This window comes from Pagrus major, chromosome 21, assembly GCF_040436345.1.
Source record: "Pagrus major chromosome 21, Pma_NU_1.0".
In the NCBI taxonomy this organism is placed as follows: Eukaryota; Metazoa; Chordata; class Actinopteri; order Spariformes; family Sparidae; genus Pagrus; species Pagrus major.
Window position 1 is genome coordinate 28,077,167 of NC_133235.1, and position 13,502 is coordinate 28,090,668.

The 13,502-nt window shown below is 41.7% G+C and overlaps 1 protein-coding gene across 2 annotated transcripts in view; it reads right to left on the minus strand.

Annotated features, from left to right (window-relative positions):
* LOC141016522 (enhancer of polycomb homolog 1-like) overlaps positions 1 to 12,784 on the minus strand; it is a 31,169-nt gene extending 18,385 nt beyond the window's left edge. The window contains exons 1-2 of one of the 2 annotated variants that reach the window (XM_073490921.1): positions 12,427 to 12,784; positions 8,805 to 8,894 (exon numbers count right to left, since the gene is read on the minus strand). Coding sequence is in view for 1 of the 2 variants with exons in the window: in XM_073490920.1 (XP_073347021.1) it covers positions 7,055 to 7,207 (153 nt within the window). In the remaining variant the exon portion in view is untranslated. Of the gene's footprint in view, positions 1 to 7,054; positions 7,367 to 8,804; positions 8,895 to 12,426 lie in introns of those variants that run through there. The other variant, XM_073490920.1, reaches the window with a different exon arrangement.
* Between the last annotated feature and the right edge of the window lie 718 nt (positions 12,785 to 13,502).

A 13,502-nucleotide genomic window follows, 5' to 3' on the forward strand; every position in this document is an offset into this window, starting at 1 on the left:
ACAAACAACGTTTGGCTCTCTAGTCCACACTGCATGGCTCTACGTGGGTTCCTCAGTTTGACATCATGAACGCAACACTGTGTTCTTGTGCGTTTATTGGGGGGGTTCAAACTATCTTTTAAAAACCGTGCATACCACCACCTACCATATGCAACATCTGTCTAACACACATGCACGGTCTGCCCCAGTGCACCTGGCCAGCTTTTCAAATAACCAGGGAATGCACAGATTGTAAAACTCTGGGCGCATAGTGATGTTTTAAGAATTAATTTCACTGATAGCTGATGATGATGTTCTGTTGTCATTTATGTTGCCTTTTGTGGCAGGGAAGCAAAGAAAAACTCAACTGTTTTAAGTCATTCAGCCCTTCATAACAGTGGCTTTGAAAGTGCACAAATTCAAATCATACAAATTTCTGGAACAACTTTTAAAAAAAATCTTTTTTGGACAAGTAACCGCTTCAAAAGCCGTTTTAGTCCGTTATACATCTACCTACTCAATGATGAGAATATTTCAGTGGTTGGATTGCCTTACATACTCATGGCAAGGATGTCACAAGCCAATAACTCATGAAACTGCCAGCACAAAACCGATGTGTCACATCAGATAAACATCAGCCACTGTCATCAGTGAACATCATCTTATCTTTCAATAGTAGATGAACATCAGCTGATACTGACGTTCAGCCAATATATCGGTGCAGCCCTAGAATAATTACTGCTGAAGTGTTTCACGTGGAAGTAGGAAAAGTGGATAAAATCTTTCCCAGTATGTGATTTCATTTCACATATATCACGGTATAGGAAAATCCATGAAATTTCCATTGACAGCCATAAACAGATAAAATACCAAACAATGGATACCACTGGAATGCTTTTGGCCAACCTGATGAATCAAACCCCTGAACAATCAAGGTGCCTCGTCAAATTGATGCCAACGTCCTGTAGATCTAACACAACTGGAACAGATACCGTTGCCTAAATGATGTGACAAAATCCCTAAGGGCGGATAACTTCAGTCAGCTCACAGCACGTATTAATCATCACAATAGTACAAGTACAATGGTTCAGAGTGTTCAGAGGGTGCATTATAAAACTTCCAGTTGCCAGATTCTTTTATCACATGTATTTGTTGATTTCTTGGGGAAAATGTTATTCAAAACCCACAGAACAATAAAGTAGCACTGTGTCCTGCGTCGCAAGTCTTAAAGAGTATCATTATTTAAATGCTATTTCAGAAGAGTTGTTTGGCGTGGGATCCCACTGAGCAGCCCCATTGTAACAATATGGAATTTTCTACTTTAACATTTATATAAGCTGGTTTAAAGGTCATTTCTACAGCTCAGCTGCATTTTGTTTTAATGTAAGCCTCCCCTGGCACCACATAATGGCCACGAGAAGAAGATGACTGCTTATTACAACGGCAACATAAAGACAGCACGCTGTTTCCACTGGGTTAAATCAGGCAAGTGTGCTGCTTCTCAGAAAGACATCCAGCAGAACTCAAGTTGATCGCAGCTGAAAAGGGATCAATTTGTGCCTTTGTAACAGCACAGACATGTGAGCTTTATATGCTACAAGGATTTTAACCAGAGTTCTGACACTTTCACTGAGACCTTGCAGACACAAAGCAGTGCCAGACTGTTCAATAAGGTCTACAGTCACAAATTTTAAAAAACAGCTTTTCCATCTACTAAACAAGACTGAAAAACCCATAATTTTAGCCAGAAACACAATCTATCCAATTCAACTTGAAATAACATGTTGATTGATCAAGATAATGCTCGCGACATGTGTGGCGTCATATACATTTACATTAATTATTTTCAGTATCGATTGATCTGTTGATTTTCACGATAAATTGAATAATCATTTAGTCTATAAAATGTCAAAAAAATTTGAAAAATGCTCATTACAATTTCCCAGAGCCCAAAGTAACGTCTTCAAATTACTTCTTTTGTCCATCCAACAGTCCAAACCCCAAAGACTCTTCATTTAGTAACATAAATGACAGGGAAAGATTTTGGCGCAAAAAAAACAAAAACAAAACTTCAACAATGAGGCTAATTAATTATCAAAATAGTTGACAACAAATGTTTCTTACAATTGACTAACGTATTAATGGTCACCACTAGCCAAGACCGAAAAAACTGGACAAATCAAAGTATCTTGACCAATGTTGGCCAACAACACAATGTATCCTATTCAACTTTAAATTACATGTTGAATGATCAAGATAATGCTCATTACATTAAACAGTGCCTTAAAAGACACACACAGCATAATTTTACTATTTTCAAATGCGTGTCCACATTTTGTGAAGTCTCTTTTTGAAAGGTTTTCAACAGCATTTGTTTTTACTGCAAAATTGGACTCATTTGTGGTGACTAATCATTTCACCCAGTTCTGCCCAAGAATGCAGAAAGTAAACTTTATAATGCGTGACCTTCAGTATAACATCATGTTGTTTGTAATCATCTGTAACTGTTAAATCTATTTTATTGTGTCCCTGAGCACCGTGTTCGTCAACACCATTTGGACTTTTGGGTCTAATGATTTTCTACAGCCTGTTATACCCGAGGCGAGTGATTGTATTTTACATTTATAATCGCCATGTGCTCTGGCGATGTGTTCTGTGGATGTAGCTGCTCTCTCAGCTGCAGAAGTTACTGTGGACGAGCCTTTCAGTTTTATTCTTAGTGCGTCCCCAAGGCTTCTGCACATGGAACTCAAAACTCTCACACATTTAACCTATTCGCAGCATTTGCCGTGACCCCGCCTGTGCATGTACGCTTGCATAACCTTCATGTTCCTATCTGATTCCCACTGAATCATTCCCCCAGCGAACGCCTAAACCCCCGCATCAACTTCCTCAGGCCTTTCCACAATGAGGGAAAAACTCATAAAAATCAAACGGCCTTGAGCAAAAACACGTTGGCTGCCAAACCTAATCAAGCAATGCGTTTGTTTACTTTCCCGGCCATGGCTATTTGCCTGAGAATAAATAGACTTAGATTGAGGTGAACAGTCAGAATACAGAGCATTAGCTGGTGCCCTCACACACATACACAATTTTTCTCTGGGTCTCGCCTTCTCACACATACACACAGGAGTCCAGAAATAGCCTTCTAAAATGACCACATCGATCACTGTCAAGTCTGCTGAGGCAGCCACAGCCTCCTCCACCTACACCAGTCTCGCCTCTGACAGCTACTGTCCCAGACACTGTAAATGCCACTTAACATGATGGACAGCCGCAGGGGATGGTCTGGTAGGGCTGTCGAGGGATGCGTAGCTACAGTACAAAGCAGTTTTATGCACTGCATGGGAGAGGATGGTTTCTCACACCCAGCACAAGTGGGGTGGGAAATTAACAGCAGACAGCAGATTTGACTGTGGCTTGATTCGAACTCTGCCCAGCAGTTTGTAAAGCAAGTCAGCATGAGCTGAGAAACTTTCCATTTCTCAAGGGAATATGGCTGGTAAAATGAGATAGACGCAGCGTCTGCAAGGCAAAATAAGGGTTTCTAACGTAAGCGAAGGCCTACTATAATGCAGTGGAAAAAAAACAGAACGCACAGTCTTCTATCCATGGGTCAATGACTGGAAAATTCCTAAATTCACAAGTTATTCTCAGACATTACTTTAGCTGAGGCTTGCAGAGCTGGCAAACTTGCTGTGGAGTTGGATTCAAGAATCTGACTGAACACTGCACAATGAATCCAAACATTATTGAAATGGCATTATGGCCAAATGCAATATCCAAATCAGTGAACCTTGAAGCTGTAATATTTTGATAAAAAGGTAAAATGTGTGATTAAACAGCATTATGAGAAAGTACTGTTGTGCCGCAGAGGCCTATAAATCTTGTTTCTCTAGATGTAAGAAAACATGTTCTTTGGTACAGACCCCAACAAATGTCACAACATGATTTAGATTTTTGTTTTTCAGTAAGAGTTAAAATGGTGACGCAGAAATGAAAAGTCCCACTAATCGGGAATCATCTTGCAATTGAGCAGGTCAGCCTAAAAAAAAAGCACAGAAAGCGCTCCATTTCTTGAGGAAACTTAAGAAGGCTAGATTACACAGCCAAATTCTCGTCAACTTCAACCGAGTAGCATTAGAAAGCGTCCTGACTGGAAACATGGTACTGGCGTGGTTCATGCATGGTCCAGGACAGGAAGGCTCTTCAGCGGGTGATTAAAATAGCCCGTAAAATCACCTTTAAACCTCGTAATGTCTGTCAAAATGATTGCGATTCTGTTTTTTCCCTTTTTACCATTTCATGCAGCCCTATAAACAACTAATCGACTAATCAAGAAAATAACTGACTATTCAAGCATGAAGTAATTGTTAGTTGCAGCCCTACAAATCAGACAACTTGTTGTAGACTTGGATTCGAGAACCTGCCTGGAGGCTGGGGTTAATTTCCCACGCTGCACATGAACATGTCAACACAAACCCCTAAGTGAAAGAAAGAGGAGGGAAACTGCTGACAAAGGCAACTTCCAGTTTCAAAGCGTGGAGGCTGCACAGACTTTGGACAGGTGACATGCCCCACATTCCCACCCAGCAAGGTCACAGCGTGACAAATTGGTGGCCTGCCAGAGTGTGTGTCTGTTTGTGTGTGTGTGTGTGAGCACAAGAACTGTGTCTGGCAAAGACGCAAACACAACAGATGTCTGTGGGTTCCCACCGGGGCCGCAGACACTGACCTCACTTTCACCCAAATGTAAACACAAGACCAAGTGTCTGGCCCAAAACAAACAAGCTGCACGTGCTGTGGGAGTTTCGCCGATGACGGATCTTAAGTCAAGCCATGCTACATACACACACACCGCCTGTAAATTACAAAACCACATGCTGGACTGAGCAACGACTTTTGAAAGGCAAGTCCAGTAGCAACAGAGAAAGAAAGAAAGAGTGTAGTTTAGTGCAAAATTGTTCCAACCAGCAGCCCTAAATGAGGCATACAGAAAGGCCTAAACCTGTGGTCTGAGTTCACTGCTAAAAGCTCTCTATTAGCAGAGAGTCAGAAGTACAGGGACACCGCATATTCACCCTGCAGACCACTGAACACTGAGTGGGTAGACAGTGTGGTTGAGGCTGAGGGAAGCTCACTGGGTCAAGCATATCTCCAAAAAATGTCAGAGCTATTCTCTGTGTAGAACAAAGTGAACAACCAGGGATGCAAAGTGTTGGCCCACTAAACTAAAATTACGTGCACTTCAAGTGCAACAAAGTAACTACACCACACCTTGAGTGCTGATGGAGTCAAAGAGCATCTACCAACAATGGTTCAAAGCATATTTAAACCTAACACCTGATGTAAAAATTCATAACAGACTGCTCCAAACACTGAGCGGCTGGCATGCAGCAGGCCTTGGCCTACCTCTTATGATAATATAACTGTTACATAACCAAGCACTCCAGCTGAGCAGAGCACAGACTTTGAAGTGACAGCAACCCCCCCTCCACCTCCTCCTGCTGCTGCTGCCCTGATCTCCTCCTGAGCGCCACGTGCCGCTGGTCTGCCAGCCTGCTGTGCCATCTGACACACTGAACCCCTGACACCGAGCCTCTGCAAGAGCAGGGAGACAGACTGGCTGCAGCATACTTTCAGTGAATAATATCAGTAACCACCACAGGCGCCTGGAGTGATATTCCCTATTAACCTGCCCTTATATTTAGACATCAGTCAAGACTGCTGGGTCAGCTAGAAAACACTGATATCTTGCTCTGAGGACCCAGAAAAGGGGCTGCTATGTAATAAATGGCATGAAAAGAATGGAGGCGAAAACAGTAAAACACCCCCTGGGTTGCATCTAGTTTATAAACAACCCCCCACATCACGCAGCTAACCACCCATGTGGGAGGCATCATAACTAAGAGCAGGTTGCAGACTTTGTTAATTTACCCGCCTAATGGCTAGGGCATCCCTGAAAGTCACCTAAAAAGGTATCACTTTATCTTTCCAACAAAACTGTCAGAACACTTTTAGGGTTCAGTGAAAGGGTAGCCAATTATCTTCAAAAAAAAAAATCAATCAATAAATAAAATAAATCAGGCAGTGCTCTTCAAATCATTCATTTGAAAATGTGCAAGCACTGGAGAATTAGGTTTGTGGATGGGATTTAATGTTCTTATCAGGTAAATCAAATGTCAACACAGGGACACCAGACAGATGGTTAGTACAGTGACAATAGTTTACATGAAAAACCACCCTGACCCTTGAGTGTGGTTAAAATATGAAGGGAAATCTCTCCACGTTAGCAGTATAAATAATATACCCCTCTGACAGCCATACAAGCAGGATGAACCCTGTGCAATTACAGTTCAAACGATGGCTTTAGTTGACAACAGCTGCATTACAACATTTATACAGAGAAGGATCACAACCACAGCAGCCACATGAAATAAACATGAAGGGCTGACTCATATGTAGACAACACAGTGACATGACAAAGTGCTATCAGCCACCTGTGAGAAACCTGGACCAAAGCAAAGATTGTCGAAATGATGTCAACACACAGAACAAACAGCAGATCCAGTTCACGATGACCGACACAGTTTCTCCTCAATGCATGGCAGCAGTGTTGACATTTCTGTCTGGAAGTAGCACAGATGCCACATATAATCTGAAATCGCTAGCTCCCCCTTGCCCTGGTCCTTCGCAATTACGCCAACACAAGGCCCCATCCTGACAGACAAGACAAAATGTCGGAATTGCTGAAGTCACATGACTCCTTTGTACTCAGAAAATCACCTCACGTTTAAACAAGCCGGCAGAACCGGCTCGTTTTATCCCATAACGACACAACGCGTCCCCGCTTTACCCAAACGTCGGTCCCGGTCCCACATATGCGCCGTTTGCAACTGAAATCCGTCGTGTTTCTCCTGAGAAAACCGGCGGCCATTTTGTGAAAGCTTGCGCAGGAAAAAAAAAAAAAAAAAAAAAAAAAAAAAAAAAAAAGGGGCGCCTGAGATCATTTAAAAAATTAAAAAATAAACCAAAGCACATATTTTCACATTTTTTCGGACGGTTTAAAGCATACCGATTCCTCTTCCTTCTCCATCCCCGTAGGCATCTGCGGCACGGCCCGGTTAATGGATGCATATTCGTGTAGGTCGGGTAAATCCTCACAACGGAAGACGGGTAGTGGCTTGGAAGCGTCCAGCGCCCGTGCCCGAAACGACAATTTACTCATTTTTCACAATTCGAGATGCAATATAAATCTATCGGATCTCCTAATATTCACAACGGTACCGAGTAGAGCTTTCATGGATGTTTCTGTGCGGTTATTTCTCTATTCTACTGTCGAATTGGTTGTAGCTTGTATTTAGGGCGTCGCCAACGGAGCCGGGGGAAGGCCCGGATCTCGGTCGCTCTCTCTCGGACTGTTTTTTTCCGACGCTCCGCTCCCTATCGTTGGTTCAGTGCGCCATGGACAACATGGCGGACATTTAAAACTCTTTTGCTCTGTTTCGCTCGGAGCGGTCCAACCCCCAGTTCGCGGACCGACCATTCCCACACGATCCCGAGCGCTTGCGCGTTGCGGGGGTGGGGGGAAGGGGGCATATCTTTTTGCAAAACTAACTCCGCTCCAACACATGCACGTAAATTATTGAAATAAACATTATGCATGGCCGAAATATAGATTGCAAAAAAAAAATAAATAAAAATAAATAACTCAAAAATGGATTATATATTAATGACACGCATAAATAAAATACAACACACAAAAAAAAGAAAAATAGACAAATAACTTTAATAATTGAAAATTTACTAAATAAGCCAAATTGTATAAATTAATAAATTTATAAATGATGAAACGTGTTTAACAAAAATAAACTTATAATGTAACAAAAATGTTAAATCGGCAGCTGTGATCAATGACAATTGTGCACATCTGAATATTAAATATCCATAACATTATATCCACATCTGTTTTTACAAGACCTATCAAATCATGATGAATGTAAGTTTATATGTCCAAGTTTAACTTAACTTTTCCTTTTGCTGCTTTTACATTAAAAAGGTAATTACAATGGGTGGTTCCTAGTTTAATTTAATAAAACAGTAGTACAAATACAGAAATAAAAGTAACTACCCTTAAATGCAACATTAAAAAATGCCTCGAACAATTCACTCAAATTCCCTGATTTTTATTTATTAATCAAAACTATTGTAAAATACAACAGTTTCTTCTATAGTAGTAGGTTTTTGGTGCAAGAAAATCCTCGAAAGAGATCAGAGTTACAACTTCCACATCGACAGCTACAGACCAACGCCCAGAACAACCACAGAAGTAACCACTAACTGACCTGGAAGAACAACTCCCATCCACTGAACCTTATCTATGAGTGGTGAGCATAAACCGCCCGCTGTAAAGAAATGTTTATTCCAGGTGACAGGCTGCGTGGAGACATGTTCAACACAAGAACAATGTCGCCCTCTTCTGGTCTGACAGGCAAAGGATCTGACTTTCAGGACACCAGCATGTCGTACAAAGACACACTGCACACACCATTTGCTGAATATTTGCATCTAAAACCCCTGTGTCAGTTTATGTGACTCCATCAGGTCAAGTCCTTAAATTTGACGATGTTAGTAGCATGCTTATCTCACTGAACTGTAGGCTGTAAATGTAGTGCTTCCAGTGGGGGTTTGAGATTAGCTTTTGCCATGACCCCATGGATTTGGGGAATTGAGAACTGATGGGTCGGTGCTTAATATGCCACACAAAAGGGAGACAAAGACATAAAGGTCAGAATAATATTTTACAATCATTTAAAACACCTTACCTGCTGATGACATTGGGTTTAGCCGGGGTCCACCCAGGGGAACTGAGGTTTTCTTTTCATTGTTAAATCCATGGAGGAAATGATGAGGACCTGAGGGCCAATTGACAAGAGCAACAAGGATATTTAGCCAAAACTGTGGATTCTTTGACAGATTACAGGACAGAAAAGTTTTTAAAGGAAAAACAGGAAACTAAAGTGGCACGCAAGTCAGATTAAAAAGAAACTCAACCAAGATTTTTCACTTGTTCATTAAAAAGAGGTTCAGGAGAGGGTTGTGTGGGCGGAGCCATGACAAAACATTTGACCACCACCTGATCATAATTGTCAGTAGTGCTGCCTGGTCTGGCCCTCCACACCTGGCTGTGTTCATAAGTATCACCAAAGGACTTCTCTATGGTGAATTCCCATTAAGCAGTTTCAACCTCCAGACTGTGACTGCATTCTCACCATTGCTCCTTCATCTGCCTATCATGCAAGTACCACTGTTACAGCTGCTTTTTCCTCACTGCTATGTCATTAAACATGAGGGGAGAAGGCACACACAATTGGATGCCAATTAAAAAAATAAGTTTTGGATGACAGTGCAGCTGATACTTTGCTAAAATGGACACACAGGAAATGTGTGGAGAACATGAATAAATGCAGCAAAGGTCCCCAGCCGTGTTCAAATATGAACATAGAAGTTACGTGTTACACATTTTAACATCGGCCAATGTGACACCCTAAAAAAAAAAATCTACTTATCACTAGTGTAACTGCTGACTACTGGTAACTGTCGATGCCGTTAGCTAGTTAGCTCAGTTAGCCATGCAGCCAACAGTCCAGACAGGGAGTTTGGGGAACCGGGACAGTGTTTGTGTTTACAGGATGGGACAGGGCTTGCTGGTTAGCATGCTAACTTCAGTAGATATCTCTGCAATACATAGACAACATAACTGTTATTCACAGTCTGTTGATAATTTAATGTTGTCAGCTAAAATTCTTACATATTTTACCTTTAATGCTACTCAGTAAATGTTAGCATGCTAACACACCAAACTAATTTGGTAAACATGGGAACCATTATAAGTGCCACACTTCAGCATGTTAGTAAACTGATGTTAGCTTTTGGCTAAAATAACAGCTGTGGCCAAGTACAGCCCCACAGAGTCGCTTTAGAGTCTTTTGGCCTGTTATGTTAATGCTGGGTCAAAAGATAAGTGGTGTAAAAGTGGTCACTCGTAGTAACAAACCCACCGCTGCACCAGAATACCTTGAGATGTCTGTGTATTTAAGGTTAAAAGGTCCAGTTTGTAGAGGTTGTGGCAGATTGTGATCAATTGGATAGCCCTTCGCTTCCAAGAGTGTAGGAGAGCCTACGGTGGCTGTAAACCTGCATAAAATGCGCAAGGGCCTCTCTAGAGCCCGTGTTTTGTTTGTCCGTTCTAGGCTACTGTCACATGGTGGTGCAACATGGCAGACTCAATGGAAGAGGATTCACGCCCCCTGTCGATATAAAAGGCTCATTCTAAGGTGAGGACAACATATCTATCGTACGTTTCAGGTGATAATACATTAATGAAAACATAATTATGAATATCGTATTCCATTTTTGCCCCTAAATCCTTCACATTGGACCTTTAACTTAAACACCCTGCTGACATGCATTTTTCTAACAACTCAGCTGTAACCCGTCTCTACAGAAACCTATCCAGTCTCTAATGGACAATCAAACAAATTAATCTACATTTATTATCAGGAAGTAGTTCCATTATGCAAAGCAGCATTGCAACCCTGGGATACAAATCTGTATTTGAATTTTAATGTGTTGGATCTAAATAACTAGCCGTTTTCATTCAGGACAGAACTATTGACATTTGGCCTGTTGATATTTTTGTCCATATTTATTGATTCCACATCATCCTAGTCCTACATGTGATACATTATAACTACAGCATAACTTACTAGCACTATAACTTACTAGCAGTTGAGCCTATGACCATGAGGTGATGACACATGTGCATGTTCCTGTTTGTTAAAGACGCTAAGAATCAACATGTCTGCTACATTGTGCAGCATTTGAAGCACTGTACACGGTTTTCCCTACCATTGTAAGCCATTTAGGCCACCACCTAAGCTGAATGAAAGTAAAATCAATGTGGAGTGCATCAAAACTAACTAAACGACCTTTTGCAGATCTAATGGATTGGACAGAAGTTAGCAAGTTTTTTAGTAATCTGCAATAGCGTTTCCAAATTTTTGTCCACCGATATGGTAATAAACATGGTCCAAAATGATGTAAATGTATTTTATAGAAAAGTTCCTTGGGGGAGGTGAAAATATGTGCACCCAAGTCTCCCACACACTGAAAACACTGCTATATAATGTAGTGATTATAATATCCCTGCTTTTTGATAGGGTATCCTCCCATTTTAGTGTTACACTGATATTAAGCTGTACTGCAGATGTGTGCCTTGACATATTCTTTAATGTCCATATAATTAGCAGCCTGACTATAAATTAGAAGAAGGGCAATCAGACGTCTGTAATCAGGGCCTCTGTATCCTATGATTACGAACTGATGACGGGAGGCTGGGTGAAATATTTTTGTCTTCGAGGTAATATCCGTGACCTTGAGATCTAGGCTTCTAGAAGTGTCGTGAAACGTGTAAACACACTCGCAGAGCATCACTACCTAACACACAGTCCTCTCATACCTCACATACTTGGTGCTGGCCTACAAAATGTCCCATGAGGGTGGGGTTTGTCCTGTAATACCCCAAGAGTTTACACAATCACAGGAGACCTAATGTATTGTCCTTTTTCTGCTTTACAGCTTACTTGCCTGTAAACCTAACTCATCCTGTATCCCAAATTACCACCTAAGAATGATCACTACAACCACTGCGAGTAGTCACCATGAGGCAGCTCTATCCCTGCCTGGCTGGATGCAGGTCCTTCCAGACTTCATCTTCACATGGAGGGCCGAATCAAGTTCCTGAGGTCTTCCACCTTTTTTTTGAGTCCATGTAGGGAGAGGTGGGTGTTTGGGGAAGGGAGCTACAGTGGCTTTACAGTAGATAATGCAGGGGATAAGAGAGATCCAGACCCATGCAGGCCAGGGCCAAGCAGTTCCCTGACGAGCCACAGGAACTGCCTGGCACTGTTCAGCCACACACCCTTAAGCCTATGATCCAACAATGTTACATTTCCAAGGCAGGATGATGACAAATCCTCGCATGATATGATGTCAAAATTATCTTTAAAAAAAAGCCTGTCATCGAGCCTCCATCTCCGCCTCGAGCTGGTGTTTCCTCTCCCCGTTAGCCAGATCAGGTTTCCGACATTCAAAATCTTTGCCAGTAATCTAACAAGCAAGTGAACTAGATTTGTGTTTAATACAATGAAAAACATCCCCTTTGGCCAAATCGATCGATATCGCAGTCTCCCCGCTTCGGGAGCCGACAAAGTGATGAGGAACTTGTGCTTTTTTTTTTTTTTAGTGCTGAATTGCATCCAGCTGACCAGCCAGGAATTTGATTGCGTGTATGAAATCATCTGATGCCAGAAACACTATTCACGATGGGGCCTTTCTGGCGACCGTCGGATTCAAGTTACAAACACTACGAGAAAAATAACTCACCAAGTCGATGATTCGGCACACGTCGGGCATTTACAGACAGATGGGAAACATTTCTGCAAGTCAAGAAGTTAGGAGGGGGGGGGAAGAAAAGAGAGAGAGAGAAAAAAAAACGCCATGCAACACGACGCAGCTAGCCACAGAGGGAGCCAACTAACATTAACGTTAGCCTCAGCTAGTTCTTCCAGTTGGCTTCGGGGGTGAAATAAATAAATAAATAAATAAATAAATAAAAAAGGCAGACGTCGGAAGAGCCGCTGTCAGCTTTATATCCACCCTCGTCGGTCGATGAGAAAGTCTTGTGTTGTCCTGTCGATGTAAAGCAGCCTGAAACTAGAGAGGTGGCAACCAAAGTGCTACTGTTGGGGGTTAACAACTTTGCTGTAAAACGCGGCCTGTGATTGGTCGGCCGCGGCCACCAATCACCTGTGGAGAGCCCTGCGCTCTGACGTCACGCTCCACGAAACGCGATTGGCTGACAGGCTCGCGACGAAGCGCTGCTCCTTTAGCTTGCAGCTCGTTTTTAAATCACGTTAATGCTCCGTTATAGTCACATTTTTACATCTGTTTGTTTATTGTTCGTAACCCAACCTTCGATTTAGACTTAATACTCCTTTTTTAAACTTATTTGACTATGATTTGTTGTTTTTTATGCCTGTTTTACGATCAAAATGGGCGTGTAAAACTCATCCAGGCACCACCTCAAAACTGTGAATGACATACATATTTAACAGGTCAGACCTGGATCAATGTCATGTTAGTCCAATTCAGATTGGGTAAAAATAACTTCATTTCACTTCATCGTGAGGTTTTCAGTTGCCATCTACTTTGATAACACATTAATCGTTTCAGTCAAGCTAAAATGTAAAACATTTGCTGGTTTCCAGCTTATTAAATGAAAGGATTTGCTGCTTTTCTTCGTCAATTATGATAGTACGCTACTCAAAATGAGTTAGGGATATTGGTGCATGTATGGATGTGCAATAAAAGTCAAATTAAATGTGTCACATTATTTTTGGGGGGCCAAAAATATTCACAAAACACACAAGATAAAAATTCAGATATGTCACTCAATAAAC